At 49.0% G+C, this 19,084-nt stretch overlaps 1 protein-coding gene across 1 annotated transcript in view; it reads left to right on the forward strand.

Moving 5' to 3' along the window:
- LOC104467678 (dynein heavy chain 9, axonemal-like) overlaps positions 1-19,048 on the forward strand; it is a gene marked incomplete at both ends in the record, with an annotated part of 31,330 nt that extends 12,282 nt beyond the window's left edge. Inside the window, 5 exons of the mRNA XM_010081533.1 lie at positions 9,631-9,858; positions 13,508-13,699; positions 14,196-14,387; positions 15,162-15,332; positions 18,866-19,048. Of these exons, the coding sequence (XP_010079835.1) occupies positions 9,631-9,858; positions 13,508-13,699; positions 14,196-14,387; positions 15,162-15,332; positions 18,866-19,048 (966 nt within the window). The remainder of the gene's footprint in view (positions 1-9,630; positions 9,859-13,507; positions 13,700-14,195; positions 14,388-15,161; positions 15,333-18,865) is intronic.
- Between the last annotated feature and the right edge of the window lie 36 nt (positions 19,049-19,084).

Here is a 19,084-nt window from a genome sequence, read left to right on the forward strand (position 1 = left end):
AGAAGAGGCCAGAGAGAGACCCAAGCTAGCAGTTGCCATTGCAGAAATTGTTTCAATGTGCCTCTTCAGAAGAGGCAATATCCTGCGGTCACTCTTCCCTGAATGCCTTCTCCTGTCTGGTCATGGGCTGCTCAGTCCAGCTGACCTTCTGTTTCTCCAGGGTCCTACCAGCCTCTCATTAGACCCTCATCATGCTCTAATCACTCATTCAGTCCCCATTGACTCTCTTCTTGTATTTGTCTTTGTACTTGAATTTTTCCTTCACGCTCTGCCATCATCCCGAGGCAATGTCTGTACTTGTCAGTTAAATGGTGCCAGGAGACATTTCTGGGGCTGGACCTCAGCTGTCTGTCTTGTCTCATTGTCAGCACAGATTCTGCTCCTGGTGTTGGATGAAGAGGTCTGGCTCTCTCCTTGACAGTTCAGGAGTGAGGATAGGCCAAGGATCATTCATTCTCAATAGACATCTCAGATATCACCCATCATATTTTGGAGCATAAAACACAACAATAGTGTAGAAATCGCAGACACAATCAGCGGAGCGGGGGATCACGGCATCCAGGGGGGTTTCCTGAGCCAGGGAAACCCCAGGGGAGCACAGAGACCCCCCAGGAACCAGTGCTCTTGTGAGGGCAGCTGCACGCCTGCAGGGCTGTGGTCTCATTGGCATCGCAGAGACGTGGTGGGATGGATCGTATGACTGGAGTGTTGGAATGGTGGGATACATGCTCTTTAGAATTGAGAGCAGCCCTGAGGAGAAGGACTTGGGGGTGCTGGGCGATGAGAAGCTGAACATGAGCCGGCAATGTGCGCTGACAGCCCAGAAACCAACCGTGTCCTGGGGGCATCACCAGCAGCGTGAGCAGCAGGGCGAGGGAGGGGATTGTCCCCCTCTGCTCCGCTCTGGTGAGACCCCCCCTGCAGTGCTGCCCCCAGCTCTGGGGTCCTCAGCACAGGACAGACACGGAGCTGCTGGAGCGGGGCCAGAGGAGCCACGGAGATGGTCCGAGGCTGGAGCAGCTCTCCTTTTACAATGAGGGTGGTGAGGCAGTGGCCCAGGTTGCCCAGAGAAGCTGTGGATGCCCCATCCCTGGAGGGGTTCAAGGCCAGGCTGGATGAGGCTTTGGGCAACCTGGGCTAGTGGGAGGTGTCCCTGCCCAGGGCAGGGGGTGGGACTCAATGGTCTTTAAGGTCCCTTCCAGCCCAAACCTTTTTATGGTTCTATGAAAGGGGCAATTGTGAACAGTGAATAGTCCTGGGCACATTTCATTTACTATCACCATCATTAAGGCACGTCTCTGCTAAAAGAACATGCAAAATATATGGTACTTCATTCCAAAACTTGTCTTGAAAAAAATCAGATGCTTGCTGATGTCCTGGAAGTGCTGCAATGATTTCAGACCAGCCCTCTTTGGGTTTTGGTTTACTGTTCCCCTTCTCCACTTGCTTCTGCCTTCTGTGTACATTGACCAGTAAAAGGGTCATAGAACAGTCTATTTATGCTCAGCTTCCAGCAGAAGAGGAGGGCTGGGTTCTTGTTTGGAGGAGGGGCTGCAGCAGATGTGGGTGTATACAAATCCTGAGAGCAGTGAAGCTTCTACAGCACAGCTTTAGTATGGGGACAGTGGTGGCCCAGCCAAGATCCTGAGTGCTAACAGAGGTGTCAGGCTGTCTCTGATGCTTGTGCTGACTTGACTCAGCATTGCCAGTACCCATCTAGCTGGACCAGTGCTGCTTCCGTGTCTGTACTGGTGTAATCACATTGCTAATTGTGGAGAAGATGCAACCACCATCAGAAAGCAGGAATAGTTGTGTGGGAAATCTTTTTAGAGGAAAAATACTTATGTTTATGAGAATCTTCTTAGAATAAAAATACTTATGTTTGTAAGACCTTAGAAGAAAAATACTTATGTTTGTGAGAACTTTATTAGAAGAAAAATACTTATGTTTGTAAGAATCTCCTTGGGAGAAAAATACTCATGTTTGTCAGAACCTTTTTTAGAAGAAGGTCCTCATGTAGTTGATGTCTACTACGGGAGAAAATAACACCTGCAAGGGACGAGAAAGAAAGCAATTGTTCAGGATGTGAGTGAGATAAGGAGAAATTGAAGGTAAACAATCAACAGGATTAGGTCATGTTAAGGGTCCTGTTCCCAGGACCAAAGTTAGCCAATAGTAACTCTGTCTTTAAGATTTTTAAATCATTGTATCCAATCAGTAATTGCCACATCTGTGTGAATTCTGTATAAAACTGAGTAACTGAGGCATAATAAATGGCTACAGCTTGATCATATTGGTCTGTGTAGTCCTTACCAGAGGCATAGTTGCACAGTTTTTAGCGCAGCAAAAGGCAGAGCGATGCCACCGTGTTCTCAATTGCTTAGTGGCCAAAGTGAGCAGAGAAGTGACACTTTGTAGATGACAGAGCTACTCAGTTTGGCATGGCCCAAGTAAGATGACGGGGAACTTTGTAGGGCCCAGCAACATGAGAGGAGCAGACAGCGTGTTCAGAGGTCAGGCTGAAGGATAACAAATTCATTGCACTTGCTCTTATGTGCTTTAATCCTTCCCTGACTGCATGTGGAGATGCTCGCTGGGGGTTAAGGGTTCAAGGAGGGCTCAGACAGTGCTGACTGCAAGGATCAAACATGTTCTTCCCTGTCAAGTGCAGCCATGGAGTGAGGTCTGAAAAAACCCCAGGGTGCTACTGCTGAAATCCAGGCACTTCACAGAGGTGAGCTGCCTGCCCAGTGGAGCACCTTTGGGAAGGTGGCTGCTGTCATTTCTCAGCTCAGGGCAAGCACACGCCAGAGACAGGGTAAAACTTCTCTGGTGCTTCCAGAGCTCTGAGCTGCCTCACTCCACGTGGAGCAACAGCGAGCTTGTGCTCAGGAATAGCTTGGTCTCACGGACATCGGGGCAGGTGTTGGTGGCAGGGTCTGTGCTCATCCATCCTGGTCTCTGAGTCCTGTAGCAGTATTCACACGATTGCAGGGCTGGCTGTGGAAGGATGGAGCTGTTCCTGAGTATGTGCAGCATCTTCCCGTATGGTGACACCTCACGCTGCCATTGACAGTGAGCATGGCCCAGGGAGGAGACTCTCTGCAATGCCCCTCCCTGTCCTTTTTTTATCCGCTGCAGCAAGTACAAAGTGTCGGGCTGCCTCTGGACTGCACAGCCTAGCTTTCAGCTTGACTGTAAAAGCAGCGACTATTTTCTGAGAGCATCTCGCAAGAGAATGAGACTTTGTAAAAACAAGTCATTCTCATTGCTCCGGGAGGTGATTTGTGATAAGGCGTGAAGGAGAAAGCTGCTTTCACAAATGTGAAGGGTCTCCAGTCGCTCTCAACAAAAGGGAGCGTGTTGAGGAGTGTGCGCTGGTTTATATATACGTGGTGCTATTTCTGATGGTTACCGTAGCAACGCTTGCGTCCGGTGATATATGTTCTGCCTTGTGAAGTACAAACGCACAGAGGTGCTTGGAAATGAATTCCCAAAGAAAAGCCTCTGCTGCTCCCACGTTCCTGCACGTGCACCCCAGGCCAGCTCCTGCTGCAGACCCTCGTCCTCTGGTCCCTGCTCTGTCACTCGTGCTCCGCAGTGGAGAGTGAGGAAATAACACAGGGCAAGGTCAGTGTGCATGGGAAGATGTTTCAGATTTCTTTTTTGCCTTCTTTTCAGCAGTTTGCTTATTCAGCAAAAAAAACATAAAGCAAGGTGATGGATTTGGGACCATCACCTATTTCTGCCTGCAGCACGGACCTGGACACAAGCTGTGAAAAACCAGAGATGCTGGGGAGTTGTGTTTTACCCTTGCACAGCAGCTCTTTCACAGACTTCAAAATCTGGCTAAGAAAAAGTGTAATAAAGCAATGAATTACCTTGCTGCGTCCGGGGCACATGTGTCTTCAGGGATCTTAGGGAATGAGGAGGACGTAAAACCGGTGCAGTGCAAGCTGTGCAGCGTGATTTAGGGAGACAGCGTTGGGAGAGCATGAAGCCCTGAGCCGAAGGCAGGTGGACAGGCTGGATTATCCCCTCTTTCTCCTGAATAACATCTAGAGGTAGCCCATGAAATTGGTGGGAGGCAGGTTTCAAAGCAAGCAGAGGAGGTGATTCTTCAGTCAACGCGTAGCTCCGCTGTGACGTGTTAATGCAGCGTTGGCTGTGTGCTGTCGTTAGCGATAATTGACGTGTTCAGCTACTGTGACCACATATGTTGTCATTAGCCATGTTCTGTCAAGTTGTGTTATCTGACTGCTGATAATTAATTTACAAAGTTTCCTTCAAACCTGTGAATCCCCTCCGCAGCATCTCCGCCTGTTTTTTTACAGACATTATTCATTTGATCAAGTCATGAATTGTTGGTACCATCCTGTGTTTTCCTGCGTATATTCCTCTTTTCCATCCCTTCTGTCACAAAAGGATGGTATGTAAATGCACTCAATTATCATTAGATTAGAAATATTCCCTACCTTGGCTGTTAGAAGGCAGCGATACTGACAGTGATCATTGGCGTCACGTCAACATAAGTGAAAGCAATTATTTTTCAGCCATCTAACACCACAAAAGCAGATGTAGGAAGAAACTACCAATTAAAGATGAGAATACTTAAGGTCAGGTATGTAGTCTATGATTAAACCAATACTTAGCACACAATTTTTCTTTTGCTAATTTTGTTGAGCTCTGGCCCTATTTTACTAAATCTCCGTGGCTGTTTGAAACACTTTGGTTACAGGTTTTGGTCACTCCTACTTTATTATTGGACTTGTGCTTTTAGAGTGAGTTGGTTGCCTGGACCCTGGCGACTAGATCATCTCTTGAAATCCTAAATGCATCAGGCAAGCGCTGGTGCACCAGCACTCAAATTGCATTTTGTCTACTGCTTTTCTCACAATCATAATTTACGCCAAAGTAACGCTTCCCCAGAACACGATTCCTTTGCTCAGGTCTCTCCTCCTTGTCTCCCCCCACACCCCAAACTCCATTTCATCCATGTAATGTGAGCACAACTAAATCCTTTTGGGGAAGGAGACTGAATTGATGCAATTCTAAATAAGAAATGTTCTCAGCCATGTGCATCAGATCTGGAGCAACAGGACTGGAGGGTGCAAGGTGTCCATGGCTTCCCCAGATGGTAATTCTCTTGACTCATGTTTCTGAAGGCACTGCCATCTCAGAGACGGACCCTTGGCCTCGGACAGGAGATGTCTAGTTCAGTTGACTCAGGGCATCAAGACAGCTCCATAAAATCTCGTGCAGAAGAGGGCAATATTGGAGTTACCAAGCAGCAGAGAGAGTGGTATTTACATCTCAAATGCAGAGGTCTTGGGCAAGGAGACAGAAACACAGGAGCTTCTCCTGAGTTCTCGGTACAATTGGTACCCAGCTCCATAGAGGGGAAGAAAATGGAAATAGGTTAAGTGCCATTTTTGGAAGATGTTACAGTCTTGAAAACACAGTTCTACAATTGCTGTGTTACTTTCTCACACTCCTGAAACCAGTGAGGGTTGTGTATCTCCCGTATTGCTGGAAGGCTTCTGAAAGCACCGCTCCTCCCCTCTGACTCCCTCTGCCCCAGCCACCGCAGCTCCTTTTCCAGGCCAGAGGAGATCTGGGTGCTTCCACCAGTGCAATCCATCGGATGTACTGCACGCATCTGGTTTAGGCTAAGATGACCTATCTTCTCCATGATGCTCCAGTGGGATGACTGGTTCAGCCACAGAGATCTGTGCTCAGACATCCCTTATCCAGTACCCTTGAGAACTGGTATGGATCCAGAAGCATAAAACCATTGTGAAGGCAACTTGTACTGGAGTCATGCTTGTGCAACCAACAGCCTAGCCCTCTTGCTTTGCGACACTTGAGAGGGGAGTTACTCTCTGAAGGAGGTCTGTGCCCAGTCCAGAGGCTGGGTGGTGTTTGCAGAGCCAAGACTCGAATCTACATACGTCGCTGTCACTATGAGGAATTTAGAAGTCAGCCTTCACTGTGAGAACTGCATATAGAAATAGGGAAAAGAAAGGTATAGTTGAGATACCAAATGTAAACACACCGATTCTTGGCAGGATCCCTCTACAGAGGTGAGGGGCGACACTGATTTCTGCAGCCAGGACCTGGCAAGGCCATGGCAGCGTGCAAGGACAGTCAGGGATGTGCCAAGGGGGCTGTTTCTGGATGTGACTGAGTCTTCAGTCTCTTCTCTCTCGAGCCACCCCAGCTCCTCTGGACAGATGGATCACCGGCTGGTCCTCCCTGCCTCTTGGTCCATCTTTGTGTGCTGACCCATCCCTCCAGCATTTGCGAGTGCTGCTGATAGCCTCCTACAGCAGCCACCACCCTGTCCCCATCCATGCCTGAAGGGCCTGAGCTTGGCCTTTTCCACAGCTGTTCATCCTCTTCCCAGTCCTGGCTGGGATCTCTCCACAAGTAGCACCTGAAATCTCCAACAGAAAAGCCAGAAGAGGGTTTCTGTGTTCTCATGAGGAGCTCTCATGATGTTCCTGTGTGGCATGGGTCTGTCACAGCCCTGTACGGGGGCAGCCCAAGATGCAGGTCCCTGCCTGGGAGGAGACACCTCCAGAATCTGAGGGAAAGGGGCTTAGACACTGCAAGTGTATGTTTCTCTCTGTGGATTCAAGGACAGCTTCATTCTGTGATTCTCTCAACTTCCACAAAGCCCTAAGAACATTAATTCAGTTTAGTTCTGTGTTGTATAAAAATGTACTTCTGCTTATTCTTTTGGAACTTGCAGTCTGCCCTGTTCATCCCTCCATTCTTCTTCTTGGCTCACCCCCTCCACCTCCATCTCCTCTCTCTGAATGGGCAAGTCCACATCAATGTAGTGTCTCCTTGCGTGGAAGCTACATCCTTTTGGAGCCAGAGAAGTGAGAACCGGGTGTTGTTTTCAAGATGAAGGCACCATGGATTTGTGGAGCAGCACAGTAGTGTTTGCAGGTTTCTTCTCTGTTCCTCTGCTGACATTTGATTGTGTTCGCGTTGTTAAGCATTGAACTGTTATTCGCAGGAAATAACCATAAGGACTCTGAGATCCCTTCCCTGACTGGTAGCAGCTAATTCAGAACCCGTCATTGTTTATATCCATAGTAGGGTTGTTTTTCTGTGTGCATTGCTTTGCATCTATCAACACTGAGTTTCTTCTGCCGTATTGCTGCCAGTCACGTAGAATTATGGTATTCTTTGCAGTTCTTTATCAGTAGGCTTTATTTTCAGTCCTTGAAATTACTTTGTCTTATGACTAATTTTGTCAGCTCACTAATCATTTGCTCCTTGAGGTGGTTTTTAAACATGGTGAGCAGCTCCAACTCCGTCATAGAATCATAAAGGTTGGAAGAGACCTCAAGGATCATCAAGTCCAACTGTCAAACCAACACCACCTAACCCCCTAAACCATGTCCCCAAGCACCACATCTACACGTTTCTTGAACCCCTCCAGGGATGGTGACTCCACCACTGTCACAGCATTCCGTAGCTTCCCACCCTCTGGTTCCTGTGTCTTAACCACTTGGTAGCCTGCAAGACCTTCCCTCTCATCTGTAATAACGCTGCTAACTGAGAGATAAATACTGATTAACTCCAAGCATGGAGATACACTGGCCCCGTGGAGGCAACTGCAGCATCCAGGGCGATGCCTGAAGCCGGTGTGGTTGAGCTGCCGGCTGGAGCTCACCTTTCTGGCAACCACTGAGGGAGTTTATGGTGACAAGCTCAGATTGGGGAATCCTCCTTTTAGCTGTCTGGAACGGGTTGGAAATTTTAAATTCCTGTTTTTCTCTAGCTCATACTGTTTGTGTATTAATTTATGGTTTATTAGAGCCCCTGCCAGTTTCCCTAGTGCACACGGAGGAGTAATGCAGTGCTTCCATACCCGTGTTTCTTTAGGGTGGATACCATCTGGTCCCAGGAAATTGCTATTACTGGTTTATCAATTTTTTCTGAAAAACTCTTAATCTACTGCTTCAGTTTAAGAGTCTTTCCAATGATTGAGGGATTGGAACATCTGTCATATGGAGAGGCTGAGACAGCTGGCTTTATTTAAAATCAAAAAGCAATAGCCCAGAGGGGTTTATCCATGTATTTAAATACCTTGTGGCAGGGGGAGTTCAGAAGATGGAGCCAAACTCTTCATAGCGGTGCCCAGTGAAAGAGCAAGAGGTAATGGGCACAAATGGAAATACAGGTTTCCCTTAAACTTATTTTATTTTTTACTGTGAGGGTGGTTGAACACTGGCACAAGTTGCCCAGACAGGTTGTGGAGGCTCCAGCCTAGATGATACCCCAAAACCCCAACTGGATACAGTTAGCAAGCTGCTCAAGCTGACCCTGCTGCAAGCAGGAGGGTTGGATGGATGATCTCCAGAGGTGTCTCCAGCCTCAGCGTTTGAGTGATACCACCATGTAACACAGGCTGTAACGGTGAGACCCTCCCTAAGGTCTGCAGTGAATATTCCTGCAAATATGAGCCATTTAGTGGTGGCCTTCCCTTTCTTGGGCACTGTCTGTACACCCTGGTCATCTTTGAATTTTATAGGCTTTCTGGTAGGTTTCTGGCTTCTGGAAAAGGCTTTGTTATTATTTTTTATGGTTTTCAGAATATTGCTTCTTAAAACCCTTTTTGGCCTTACCATGACTGGATTTTGTGCTGTTTGCTGTTTTTCTCACTTGGACACAATTTCCACTTTCTGAAGAATGTAATTTTACTCCTAATAGTTTCCATTACTCTACTATTTAACCAAAAGAGCTCCTTTCTGGTCCTTTTTATGGGTGATATATATTTATTCTAAGCCTCTAATATGGTTCCTTTATGTAATTACCTTGCCACCTGCAGGTAGTTTGTCTTCTTGGCGGCTGCTTTTAATTTAAGTTTAGCAAGTTCCTTGTCCTGTCTTTGGATGGGATAAATCATCTTCCAGAGTGCCTGTTACCACAGTCAGCTCGGGTTACGTACCTGACTTTAAAATGAGGGTAGTTTTAGCCCATGAATCCCTGGAATATGTGACCTGCTGCATTCCTAATATAAAAAAGCTGTTTTCTCACCTGGAAAGTACAATGAATAAGACTCCAGCTGAAAAACTGAGGCTTGTCTTCATCTATTCCGGAATCTCTGCGTAATACTGCTTAATTTTCCGACAGATACGTCAAATTAGTTGCATGAATAAATAAATATTTTATGTTAAAGGTCTTTGTAAAACCACCTGTTGGATGTTTTTTCCCGGTAGTAGGGTATTGAGTGTCCTCACTGCTATTCTGTTAAAAATGAACAAACCTTTTCATTTGAGCTTGGTAGATCTAGGGAAATAACTCCATTTTGGCAACCCTACGTCACTGTAGCAAGAAGGAGAGCATCGTCACCAAGAACACAAACAACCCAATAGCGGCTTGCTTCATTGCTGATGATTTATATGGAATATTTTGAATTTAACAGTGTACTTGATGTAACTGGATATTTGGGGCTGGGAATGGCACACAGGCACTGCTTGGACAAGGACCAAATTCTAGAGCGTAGCCTTGGCAGGTGCTGTTCATTGGTGTGATGGATTTGGTGGCTGCTCATCGTGGGTGTAAATGGAGGGGACACTGACGAAGCCTTGTCCCCTTTGTCCCCGCCAGAACATCCACCTGGTGGCCAAGTGGCTGAGATCTCTGGAGAAGAAGCTGGAGCAGCACAGTGAGGGCAGCCACCAGGATTTCCGTGTCTTCATTAGCGCAGAGCCGGCACCTTCCCCTGACAGCCACATCATTCCCCAGGGCATCCTGGAGAACTCCATCAAAATCACCAACGAGGCCCCGACCGGGATGCACGCAAACCTGCACAAAGCCCTTGACAACTTCAACCAGGTAGGAGCGTGGCGGGACTTACGCTGGCGACTGGCCGATGGGTGGACTGGGAGCTGCTGGGAGCCCGTGCAGAGCATGATGGGTGTGAGCACTGCAACCCCCAGGGCAGCAGACGTGCAAGTCCCTTTGCATCATGTAGTCTCTTGATCCAACAACCCCCTCCAGGAGCTGGGCACAGGTCCCTTTCCAAGCAATGGTTTTCCCAAGAGAGGACCCGGGTAATCCTGAATGGCCCCTGTCTTGCAAGAGGTCCCAGGATACCAGACTTCTGCCCAGTTTAATCATAGTCTCGACAACATATGATCCTCAGAAAGGCTGTTTTGTTACAGAATCCAACTTCTTGTCATGTTTCGACTTGATTTCTGTGTCCGTGTCACTCCTTTTTGGGCTGACAAGTGACACACTCCATCTAGCACCCGAAGACACGGAGAGGCGGGCAGGTTAAACCTTCCCTTGCCTTTTTGCCCTTCTGTTTAACCCGAGTTAGAGGGTCAGAGCCGTGGATACAGTCCATCCCACATCACTCCAGAGCAGCGTAGGGGAACTTGGCGTTGTGTGCCCAAAGGCCCCTCAGCTCAGAACCTGGCTGAGATCAGAAGTGGTGTAAATTAGAGCTGAAATCTCCCTGCAGGGAGCACTCGCCTTGCCAGACAAGGGTAAAGTAGGCTGTCTTGAGAAGTGCTGGCCCATGAGAAGAACAGCCGATGACAGGTTGCTCGTTGCTGTTATTGAGTGGTGACCACACACGCGCTCCTGCTGCAGCAGCCACCGTCCCTTTGCTGCTGGAACTGCCTCTGAGTCTCCTGTGCAGGGGACACGAAAGCAAAGAGTGTGGAAATAATGGGAGGTTTTATGTCCTTGGTGCTGCAGAGAGCAGGGACCGATGTTAGTGGCGTTGTAGCGCAGTGCTGGGGTGAGCTGGCTCTGTGGCCTTGCTGGGCGGCGCTGGGCACTGCCGGGAGCAGCAGGGCAGGGCTGGGGACCAGGGCTCCCCAGGGACCAGCCTGTGCGTCCAGGCATGCTGCAGCCTCGTCTGTCTCGCTGCTGGAGGCGGCCAGGCTTCTGCTGACCCCATTTTCCACATGACACAAAAGGCTAAGGGCTAACCGCTCGCGTTGATGATGATCTCTTTCCTAGAGACACAGACCAGTGCGTTCTGCTGCCCTGCACACCCAGCCCCTGCACATCATCAGCACCTGGGCATGCTGAGCTCTCGCAGCAAGACCCTGACTGTCAAACCCAGAGCAGCCAGAGGGGCCTGAAGGTGCTTTCATTTCTCAGACTGCCTTTTTGTATCGCTGAAGCTAGTATGGCCTCTCCGTTCTGCCAGTGACACGCCAGGCAAATCTTGCAGGATTGCTCTTTCAAACAGTATCTTGTCATTTGGGAGCAGGCAGGGGCAACCCCAGCCCATTGTGGACCCCAGGCACTGGTCCATGGGGAAGGGAAATGGGAGCAGCTCACAACTGTTTTTGCATTTAGGTGCTGGTATGGAGGGAATCTCGAGTGCAGGAGTGAGCGTTGCTGAGCAGGTGGGGCAGGGAGGCACCACGCAAGGATTAATGCGAGTAGTCAGGGAAGATTATTCCATTTTTATCTACTGTCATTCATCATCTCCAACTCCACAAAACATCCTGGAGAGCAAGCGAGGGGAAAACCTTCACCCCAAGCAACATTTCCATCCTGCCTCTGTTCATTTCAATCAGATTGTAATTAGCATTTTCTAAGTTGCTGGAGTATTATAAAATGTCTCTTATCAGAAATCCTGGAGCAAGTGGGTGGGGCCCCTTTTACACCTCATTTCCCTGCTTTGTACAGAATGGATGTTCAAATTTAGCTTTCAGCTGAAAGCCACAAAAAAGGCCCATTATTCTGTGTGGGGGATATTGTTCTGCTTTGTAGCTGAAAAAAAATGCACAACTAAATAGAGAGGGCGAATGAGACCGAGCTGGCAAGCTCCCCTTGAAGTCCAGGGGCATTTTCTGAAATGAGAAAGGTGCTCAGGACATGTTTGAACCAGTTCTTCACCAGGTTGCTGATAATGAAGAGAGCTGAGAGTGCTGTCTTATCAAGGGGTTTGGGATCTTCTTGATCATCTTATGCAGTTAGTCCACTGGATTCCCCCTTTTTAGCCCAGACTCTGAGCTCTGTTCTGCTCCCCAGCTGATTAAAGGTCTAACATTATATTTTTTTAAGATCAAGACAATGAAGGGAAGGCACACAGTCACCCTTTGTAGTCCTTGTCACACAGCAGAGTGGACTGAGAGGGGCTGTCCCTGGGAAGGGAGGATGGAGGGGCTGGTACAGCTGCTCCCTCCTGGATCGGCTGCTTGCTCCGCTGTGCAGATCAGAGCCCCCGTACGGATGTGCTGCTCCAGGGGTGGGTTTGAACAGATGTGGGTGGAAGTGCAGGCAAGCCCTGCCCACCATGTTCATCTCCCAGGCCTGGGGAGATCTGTACTGCTGGCCGTGAGGCATCCCATCGGGTCCCTGCCATGGGGCAGGGGATCCGCTGCTCAGTCGCACCGCTCCTGCCAACACACAGCGATGGCCAGAGCTTTCCAAGCCTCTGCCTGGCTTCAGCCACAGAAAGGGGGTTCAGCTTCCCCACTAAGAGCTGAGCTTCAGCCTCAGGCCATGCACACGGCTCCAACCCTTCATCCCTCCTGCTGCCCTGCTCCGCTGTGCCACCGGTGTTCTCTCTGCTGGGAACGGGCACCACTGCCCAGGCTGCCCCTTGGCGCCTGCCTGTGAGCCATCACTCCCAGCACCTTCAGGGCTCTTTGGAGACCAGTTCCCTTTGTTCATTTTTATTGATTAAATGACTCAGGCTCCTGCCCCTCCACCTCCAACATCACGATTCTGCTTGTAGATATTCAAACTTTAAACATCTCTTGGAAGTTGGGAAAGGAAGCACCCATTGCCATTCTGGCTTTAGAGGGCTGCATTAGATTTTTTTTTTTTTTTTTTGGGGGGGGTTTGATCTCCCCTGCTTGGATTTTTAGCAGCTTCTCCCATCTCTGCTCTGGTGTGCGGTGCAAGGTCGTGCTGCCAGCAAACACGCTGCTGTGGCACGCAGCCAGGCTGGCTTTGTGCAGAGAGGGGCACGGCAGCGGGGGAGCGCAGCCTTTCCAGGTCAAACCCCTGCTGCTGCAGCCCTGCAGCTCAGAGGAATGCTGCCCCAAGGAAACTTTTTGTCCCCAAGGGGCAGGATGAACTTTAGCTCTTTCAATACAGTCCTCCTCAGCGGGACCCTTGCCAGGACCGCAGTCCCAGGCGCTTGCCCCGTGTGATGCCTCTCTCCATCTCGCTGCTGTGGGATGCAGGGCACGGGCAGGTGATGGAGTGTTGGGTGGGTGCATGTTTCCGACCCTCCTGGGCTTGTTGGCATGTGTTCCTGTGCAGACTCACTTTGAGTTGGAAAAGAAAATCATAATTTGGAAAATCTGCATCAGAATTTGCTGATAAATTTACAGTACAAAACCACTAACTTAGAGAATTATTGACTATGTATATCACACACAAATGAACTGATTGGTCAAATAATTCACTCCTGTCCAAAGTCTGGTGGATTTGGGAGGCCCTGAATGTTGCTGAGACCGAGAGCAGTGTGGACTGACACAGCCCTGCCTCTCTGCCTGTCTTGCAGGATACCCTGGAGATGTGCACCCGCGAGAATGAGTTCAAGAGCATCCTCTTTGCCCTCTGCTATTTCCATGCCGTGGTGGCAGAAAGGCGCAAGTTTGGCCCCCAAGGCTGGAACTGTTCCTACCCCTTCAACACTGGAGACCTCACGATCTCTGTGAACGTGCTGTATAATTACCTGGAGGCCAGCGCAAAGGTGCGTGGATCACAGGTGGGCTGTTTGGTGGCTTTTAACCACCAGCAATGGAATGGCTTGTGCTGAAATTCCCAGGAAGCCTCCTTAAATGCCATTTCCTTGATATCTTTGGTTTTATAACTTCTCAGCTTGGTATACCTTTGTGGGGAGATGTGAAGTTTCAGCACCACTCACATCTGTAGCAGCTTACAAATCACAGCTAATAGTGCCCATGGTGTTTGTTCATTGAAAATACATAGTGGTCTTCGGTTTAACAGAGCTCAGAAGAAATTTGCATTTCAGTGGGAAATTGCACGAAATCTATGCCGTGATCCAGTTTTCCTTGGGCAGGATTTAAGTGCTACCTAATGTTTGTTTACTTAGAAAACTGCAGTAGTGAAGTGGGAGCACTCGCTGTGCAGATGAGTGCTCAGTGCTGTAGCCTGCGGCTCAGCCACGTGGCTGCTGGAGCTCTGGCTGGCTGGGCTCCTTCATGCCCCCCTGGTTCATTCCTCAGGTCCCATATGATGATTTACGCTACCTCTTTGGTGAGATTATGTACGGAGGTCACATTACAGATGACTGGGACAGGCGGCTTTGCAAAACCTATTTGGAAGAATTTATTAAGCCAGAAATGCTGGAGGGAGAACTCCTTCTTGCTCCAGGATTCCCCCTCCCAGGGAACATGGACTATAATGGCTATCATCAGGTAAGCTCTTTGTTTTCTGGCATTATTTATACACATAAATGTAATGTCTTCCATAACTGCCCTATAATCTGTCTTAGGAGGCAGTGAATAGGACTGTAGTGTTTCGCCGCACCTCCCGTTATTTCCCATTATGTTTTGTTTCTGCAGACGCTTCAGCATTCCCTTGAATGAACCAAGCCTAACGGTAATTTGCTACTTCATCATGGGCTCATTCTGTTCATGCATGAATAGAACAACTGTATTGGTTCTTGAGACTTGAACGGGGCTCCTGGAAAATTACATCCAGATACTGTTTGCTCAAATGGCCCTTTCAAGCTCCTTTTATCATCAGTTTTGATGAGAAACACCGAAGGGTTTTGTTGATGTACTTACTGATCTCATCTGTTCTTTGTACACAAGTGCGGTAGCAGATAGGTGTATTAGGCTGTTTTTGTTCATAAAACTTAACTACTGGAAGCTAAATTCCCAGAAGAGATTTCAGGATATTGAGGCTGAAATGCACAGCAGATAATTGCTAGAGAAGGTCCAGGCCTGAGATCTGTAGCCAAGCCAAACTTCAGCAATTACTAAATTTTCACAGCAGGACCAGAAGCAGTTCTGTAAACAACTGTACGCTCCTTTCTCCCATCAGTTTGCTGGTGCTTCAGCCACAAGCAGAATTATATCAGCCTGGGTTTACTTACTCATCTGGGTGATAATTCCAGAGCCCTGAACTCTGCAGAGAAAGGTGCCCTGGACTCCGCATCTAACCTGAACCTGGATTTCTCTGTGCAGTACATAGACGATGCCTTGCCTCCCGAGTCTCCTTATCTGTATGGCCTCCATCCCAACGCCGAGATTGGCTTCCTTACCCAGGCCTCGGAGAAGCTCTTCCGCACGGTGTTGGAGATGCAGCCCCGGGACAGCAGCCTGGGCGAAGGAGGAGTGGTGACCAGGGAAGAAACGGTGAGAGTGGCAGAGGAAGGAGCTGTTGAATTTGCTACCTGTCTCATTCATGAGTAGTCCTGTCTAGCTCAGGTTTGTCTCCCAGCTGCTTATTATAGCATGGTCTGCCTTTGCTGGATGCTAACCGAGTGTCTAAAACCATGTCCTGGTTTGGGCTGGGACAGAGGGAACTTTCTTCCCAGCAGCTGGTGAGAGGCTGTGTTTGGGTTTGTGCTCGGGAGAAGCTGATCACACACTGATGGGCAGAGCTGCTGCCAGGACAGTCCAGGACTTTCCAGCTTCTCTGCTGTGCCCGTGTCTGCAGGGGCAGGAGGAGCTGGGAGGGAGCACAGCCCCAGTGACCAGCCCAGGATTTGATCTTGGGTTTAGGACTGAGACCAAACTGGCCAATGGTCTGTTCCATCCCATGCACGGCATGGCCAGGGGAGAGGTGAGGATTGGTCCAGAAGTCCTCTCTTACTCCAGGTTGTCTCCCTCTGGGTCACCTCTCTCTCAGGGTCGTCTCGGTCTCTCAGACACTCGGGCTCTTATCTCCATTCCAGGATTGTGGTTTTGGGACTGTCGCTGCTCTGGCATCGTTAGCCGGGAATGGGCTGAGCCTTGGTCATCAGGTGGTGAGCAGTGTCACTGTGTGTCGCTCATTTGTATATTTGTGTATTTTATTATCAACATTATTATTATTTCCAATATTATTGTAGTTTAGTTCTTAAAATGTTCTTATCTCACCCCACAAGTCTCTTTTCCCTTCACCCCTTTAATTCTCTCCCCCATCCCCAGAAGGAGGGAGGGTGAGTGAGTGGTGTTGTGTAAAACTACAACAAACCACCAGCCTCATATATGCAGAACATCACCATGGTGGGATGTAATTGGAGTATTGTCAGTAATGGGACAGTGGCTTTTAATTACCCCCTGAACTGCAGTGCCTTCATTATCTCCCTGTGAAGACATTGCAAATAAACCTTCTGTGGCATCCACTGTCTCTGAGCCACCAGTCCCGGTCCCTGTGCTGTGCCTGGCATACCGATGGGCTCGCTGAGCGCGCCGGCTGCCAGGTACAATGTGCCACCAGAGCTCAGCCCTCCTCTTACTGCTGCCACCGGGTCCCACCCAGCCCCCAGGCTCCCAGGGGCCTTGTAATTCCTTATTTCCAGCTGAACTCCTTCGCTACGCCTGTGGACTGGGCTGAACTCAGCTCTTCCTCTCCAGACCCACAGCTCGTTAAAATCTGTCCCAAGCATTCATAACAGGATGTGAAACCAGCCAGCACTTGCTCAGTTCTTTTTAATTTCTGCAGTCTTAAGGTGTCAGCTCTGCGTTTCAGGCTTTGCAGATTAATTGAATGGCTAACAGAAAGCTTGTATGAAGCCTGGGGTTTCACACACGCTTCCTTTGCCTTGCTGTGGAGCGAGGCAACTTGCTGCCTTTGCCTGAGGGGCTCAGAGAAGTACTGGGAATGTTCGATTTTCCATTCATGCTGGAATTTGAGGTGAGGGGAATAAGCCAGAGGTAGCAAAGCCAAAGGAGATGCTCCAAGATACCAAGTGTGACTACATCTTCTCCCCTCCCAGTCCTTTTGCTCGTGAAATACAATGAAATTCCTTGGACAGAGAAGCAAAATGATCAGCGAGAGGTCCAGCAGTGGTATCACAGGGCACGGCTACCCTGCAAACGCCTGGTGACAGCCAAGAAGACTGATCACAGCAGTCCTCATGGCTTTTGGGATCTCTCTGAGACAAAAAGCTGCCTGAAAGCAACCTGAGTGTTGCCTCTCTGCATGGCATTGTGCCTGGGGGGATGCTCCCGCGGCTCATTTTCTTCTGGACATGATCTCTCTTGTTATCTGAGCTGTAACTTAAGGGGGCTGAAAGGGGGCTCCAGGAGAGATGGGGGGGCTCTGGATCAGGGGGTGCAGGGACAGGACGAGGGGGAACGGTTTGAAGCTGAAAGAGGGGAGATGGAGATGAGATCTGAGGAAGAAATGTTTTCCTGTGCAGGGGGTGAGGCAATGGCCCAGGGTGCCCAGAGAAGCTGTGGATGCCCCATCCCTGGAGGGGTTCAAGGCCAGGCTGGATGAGGCTTTGGGCAACCTGGGCTAGTGGGAGGTGTCCCTGGCCAGGGCAGGGGGTGGGACTCAGTGATGTTGAAGGTCCCTCCCAAACCAAACCATTCTGTGATACTATGATAACTGGCACTGACTGTATCCCTTTCCCTTGATCCTCTAATGTGCACGAGTTCAGAGCTGTCTCTTGGCTCCTCCATTTGAGGATTTCCAGCCCCTGGTTTGGCTGAGGTGGATTTAGGGAGCTTGCAGGAAAACTGGGAGCCTGTCCTTTTGCTGAGTCTCTGACAATTCCGGTTACTTCCACAGGTTTTTGAGGCCACATTGCAAAAAAAAAAAAGAGCTGTAATTGTTATGAAAAAAACAGAGTCAAAGGGATTTGCAGGAGAATTTGAAATTACAGGATGTTTCTATACTGCACCTGAGGTGCAGCTGAAGAGCTTTTCCAGCCGCGCTTTAACTTCAGCCACCTCGCTGGTTGTAATAACAGCCTGCACATTGTCACCTCTTTGTACCAATGTGAATGTGGAAGGTTTGGAAGAGCAGCAATGGGAGGAAATTGGAGCACAGACTCCAAAATGTGAATATCAGTGGGCATGGCAATAAAATGACCCTGGGCTGCCTCTGCTGCTGGCTGGCAGCCGTCACTTGTGCCAGGTTTTGCACATCGAATCATGTATTTGTAATTGTGCATTATGTGTTCCTGAAAAATCCTCAAGAAGGAGTCATCTTGCTCAGGTTCCAGCAGAGTGGTAAAGAAAAGCATTGCGTGAGAGATTTCCGTACCAAGTTGCCATAAGTCCACATAAACCTGCGAGATACAGCTCATCCCAGGAAAATTAGGGGCTTCGTGCCTCATTGTCAACCTGAAATGTTTTTGACTACTTTATTTATTTTTTAGATGCTAGAAACATCCTGTTGCATTGAAGCTTTCCCCGTTTAGTATTTAGAGCCATAAAGCACTGTTTCCAAATGAAGCTGCGATGATGACCAGTAATTTTGTTTCCCCAGCTCTATTAGTTCAGCATGCCAAATTCAGCTTACAATTCAGTTGATACATAATCACCTCTCTCTGTCAATATACCACAGAAAAACAGCTCATGAGCTCAGTTGTCCTGAGGCTCAGCTGAGGCTCTAGCCCCATCCGTCTTTTTGCATTGAAGCTGACCTTAGGAGGAGTGAGAATCCAGGCTTGACACCCAAGGAGAAAGGAGACTGCTACATGTCACGGTGACATTTTTAAACCATCATTTGGAAAGCTTCTCAGCTGACATTAACTTTTGTAAGCATTTGAATTCTAATAGGATGGGGTAAGCTCTCTGAAAGGTGCCCTGCCCAGCGCAGCTGACACGGAGTGTTTTTGGAGACACGAACTGGCAGGTGGATTTTCATCCTGCGCTCAGGCAGCTGTCAGCCCAGGAAGCCCAGTGGGTCACTCACTGACATCCCTCTCTCTTCTCCCTTCGGCATGCAGGTGAAAGCTCTTCTGGAAGAGATGTTAGAGAAATTGATGGATGAGTTTAACATCGCAGAGCTGATGGCAAAGGTGGAGGAGAGGACACCGTACGCTGTGGTTGCCTTCCAGGAATGTGAGCGCATGAACATCCTCACCAGTGAAATCAAGCGCTCTCTCAAGGAGCTGGATCTGGGGCTGAAGGTAGCGTTGTCTCGCCAGCAGAGCTCGTTGCCCGGT

Source organism: Pterocles gutturalis, unplaced genomic scaffold (assembly GCF_000699245.1).
Source record: "Pterocles gutturalis isolate BGI_N339 unplaced genomic scaffold, ASM69924v1 scaffold28294, whole genome shotgun sequence".
In the NCBI taxonomy this organism is placed as follows: Eukaryota; Metazoa; Chordata; class Aves; order Pterocliformes; family Pteroclidae; genus Pterocles; species Pterocles gutturalis.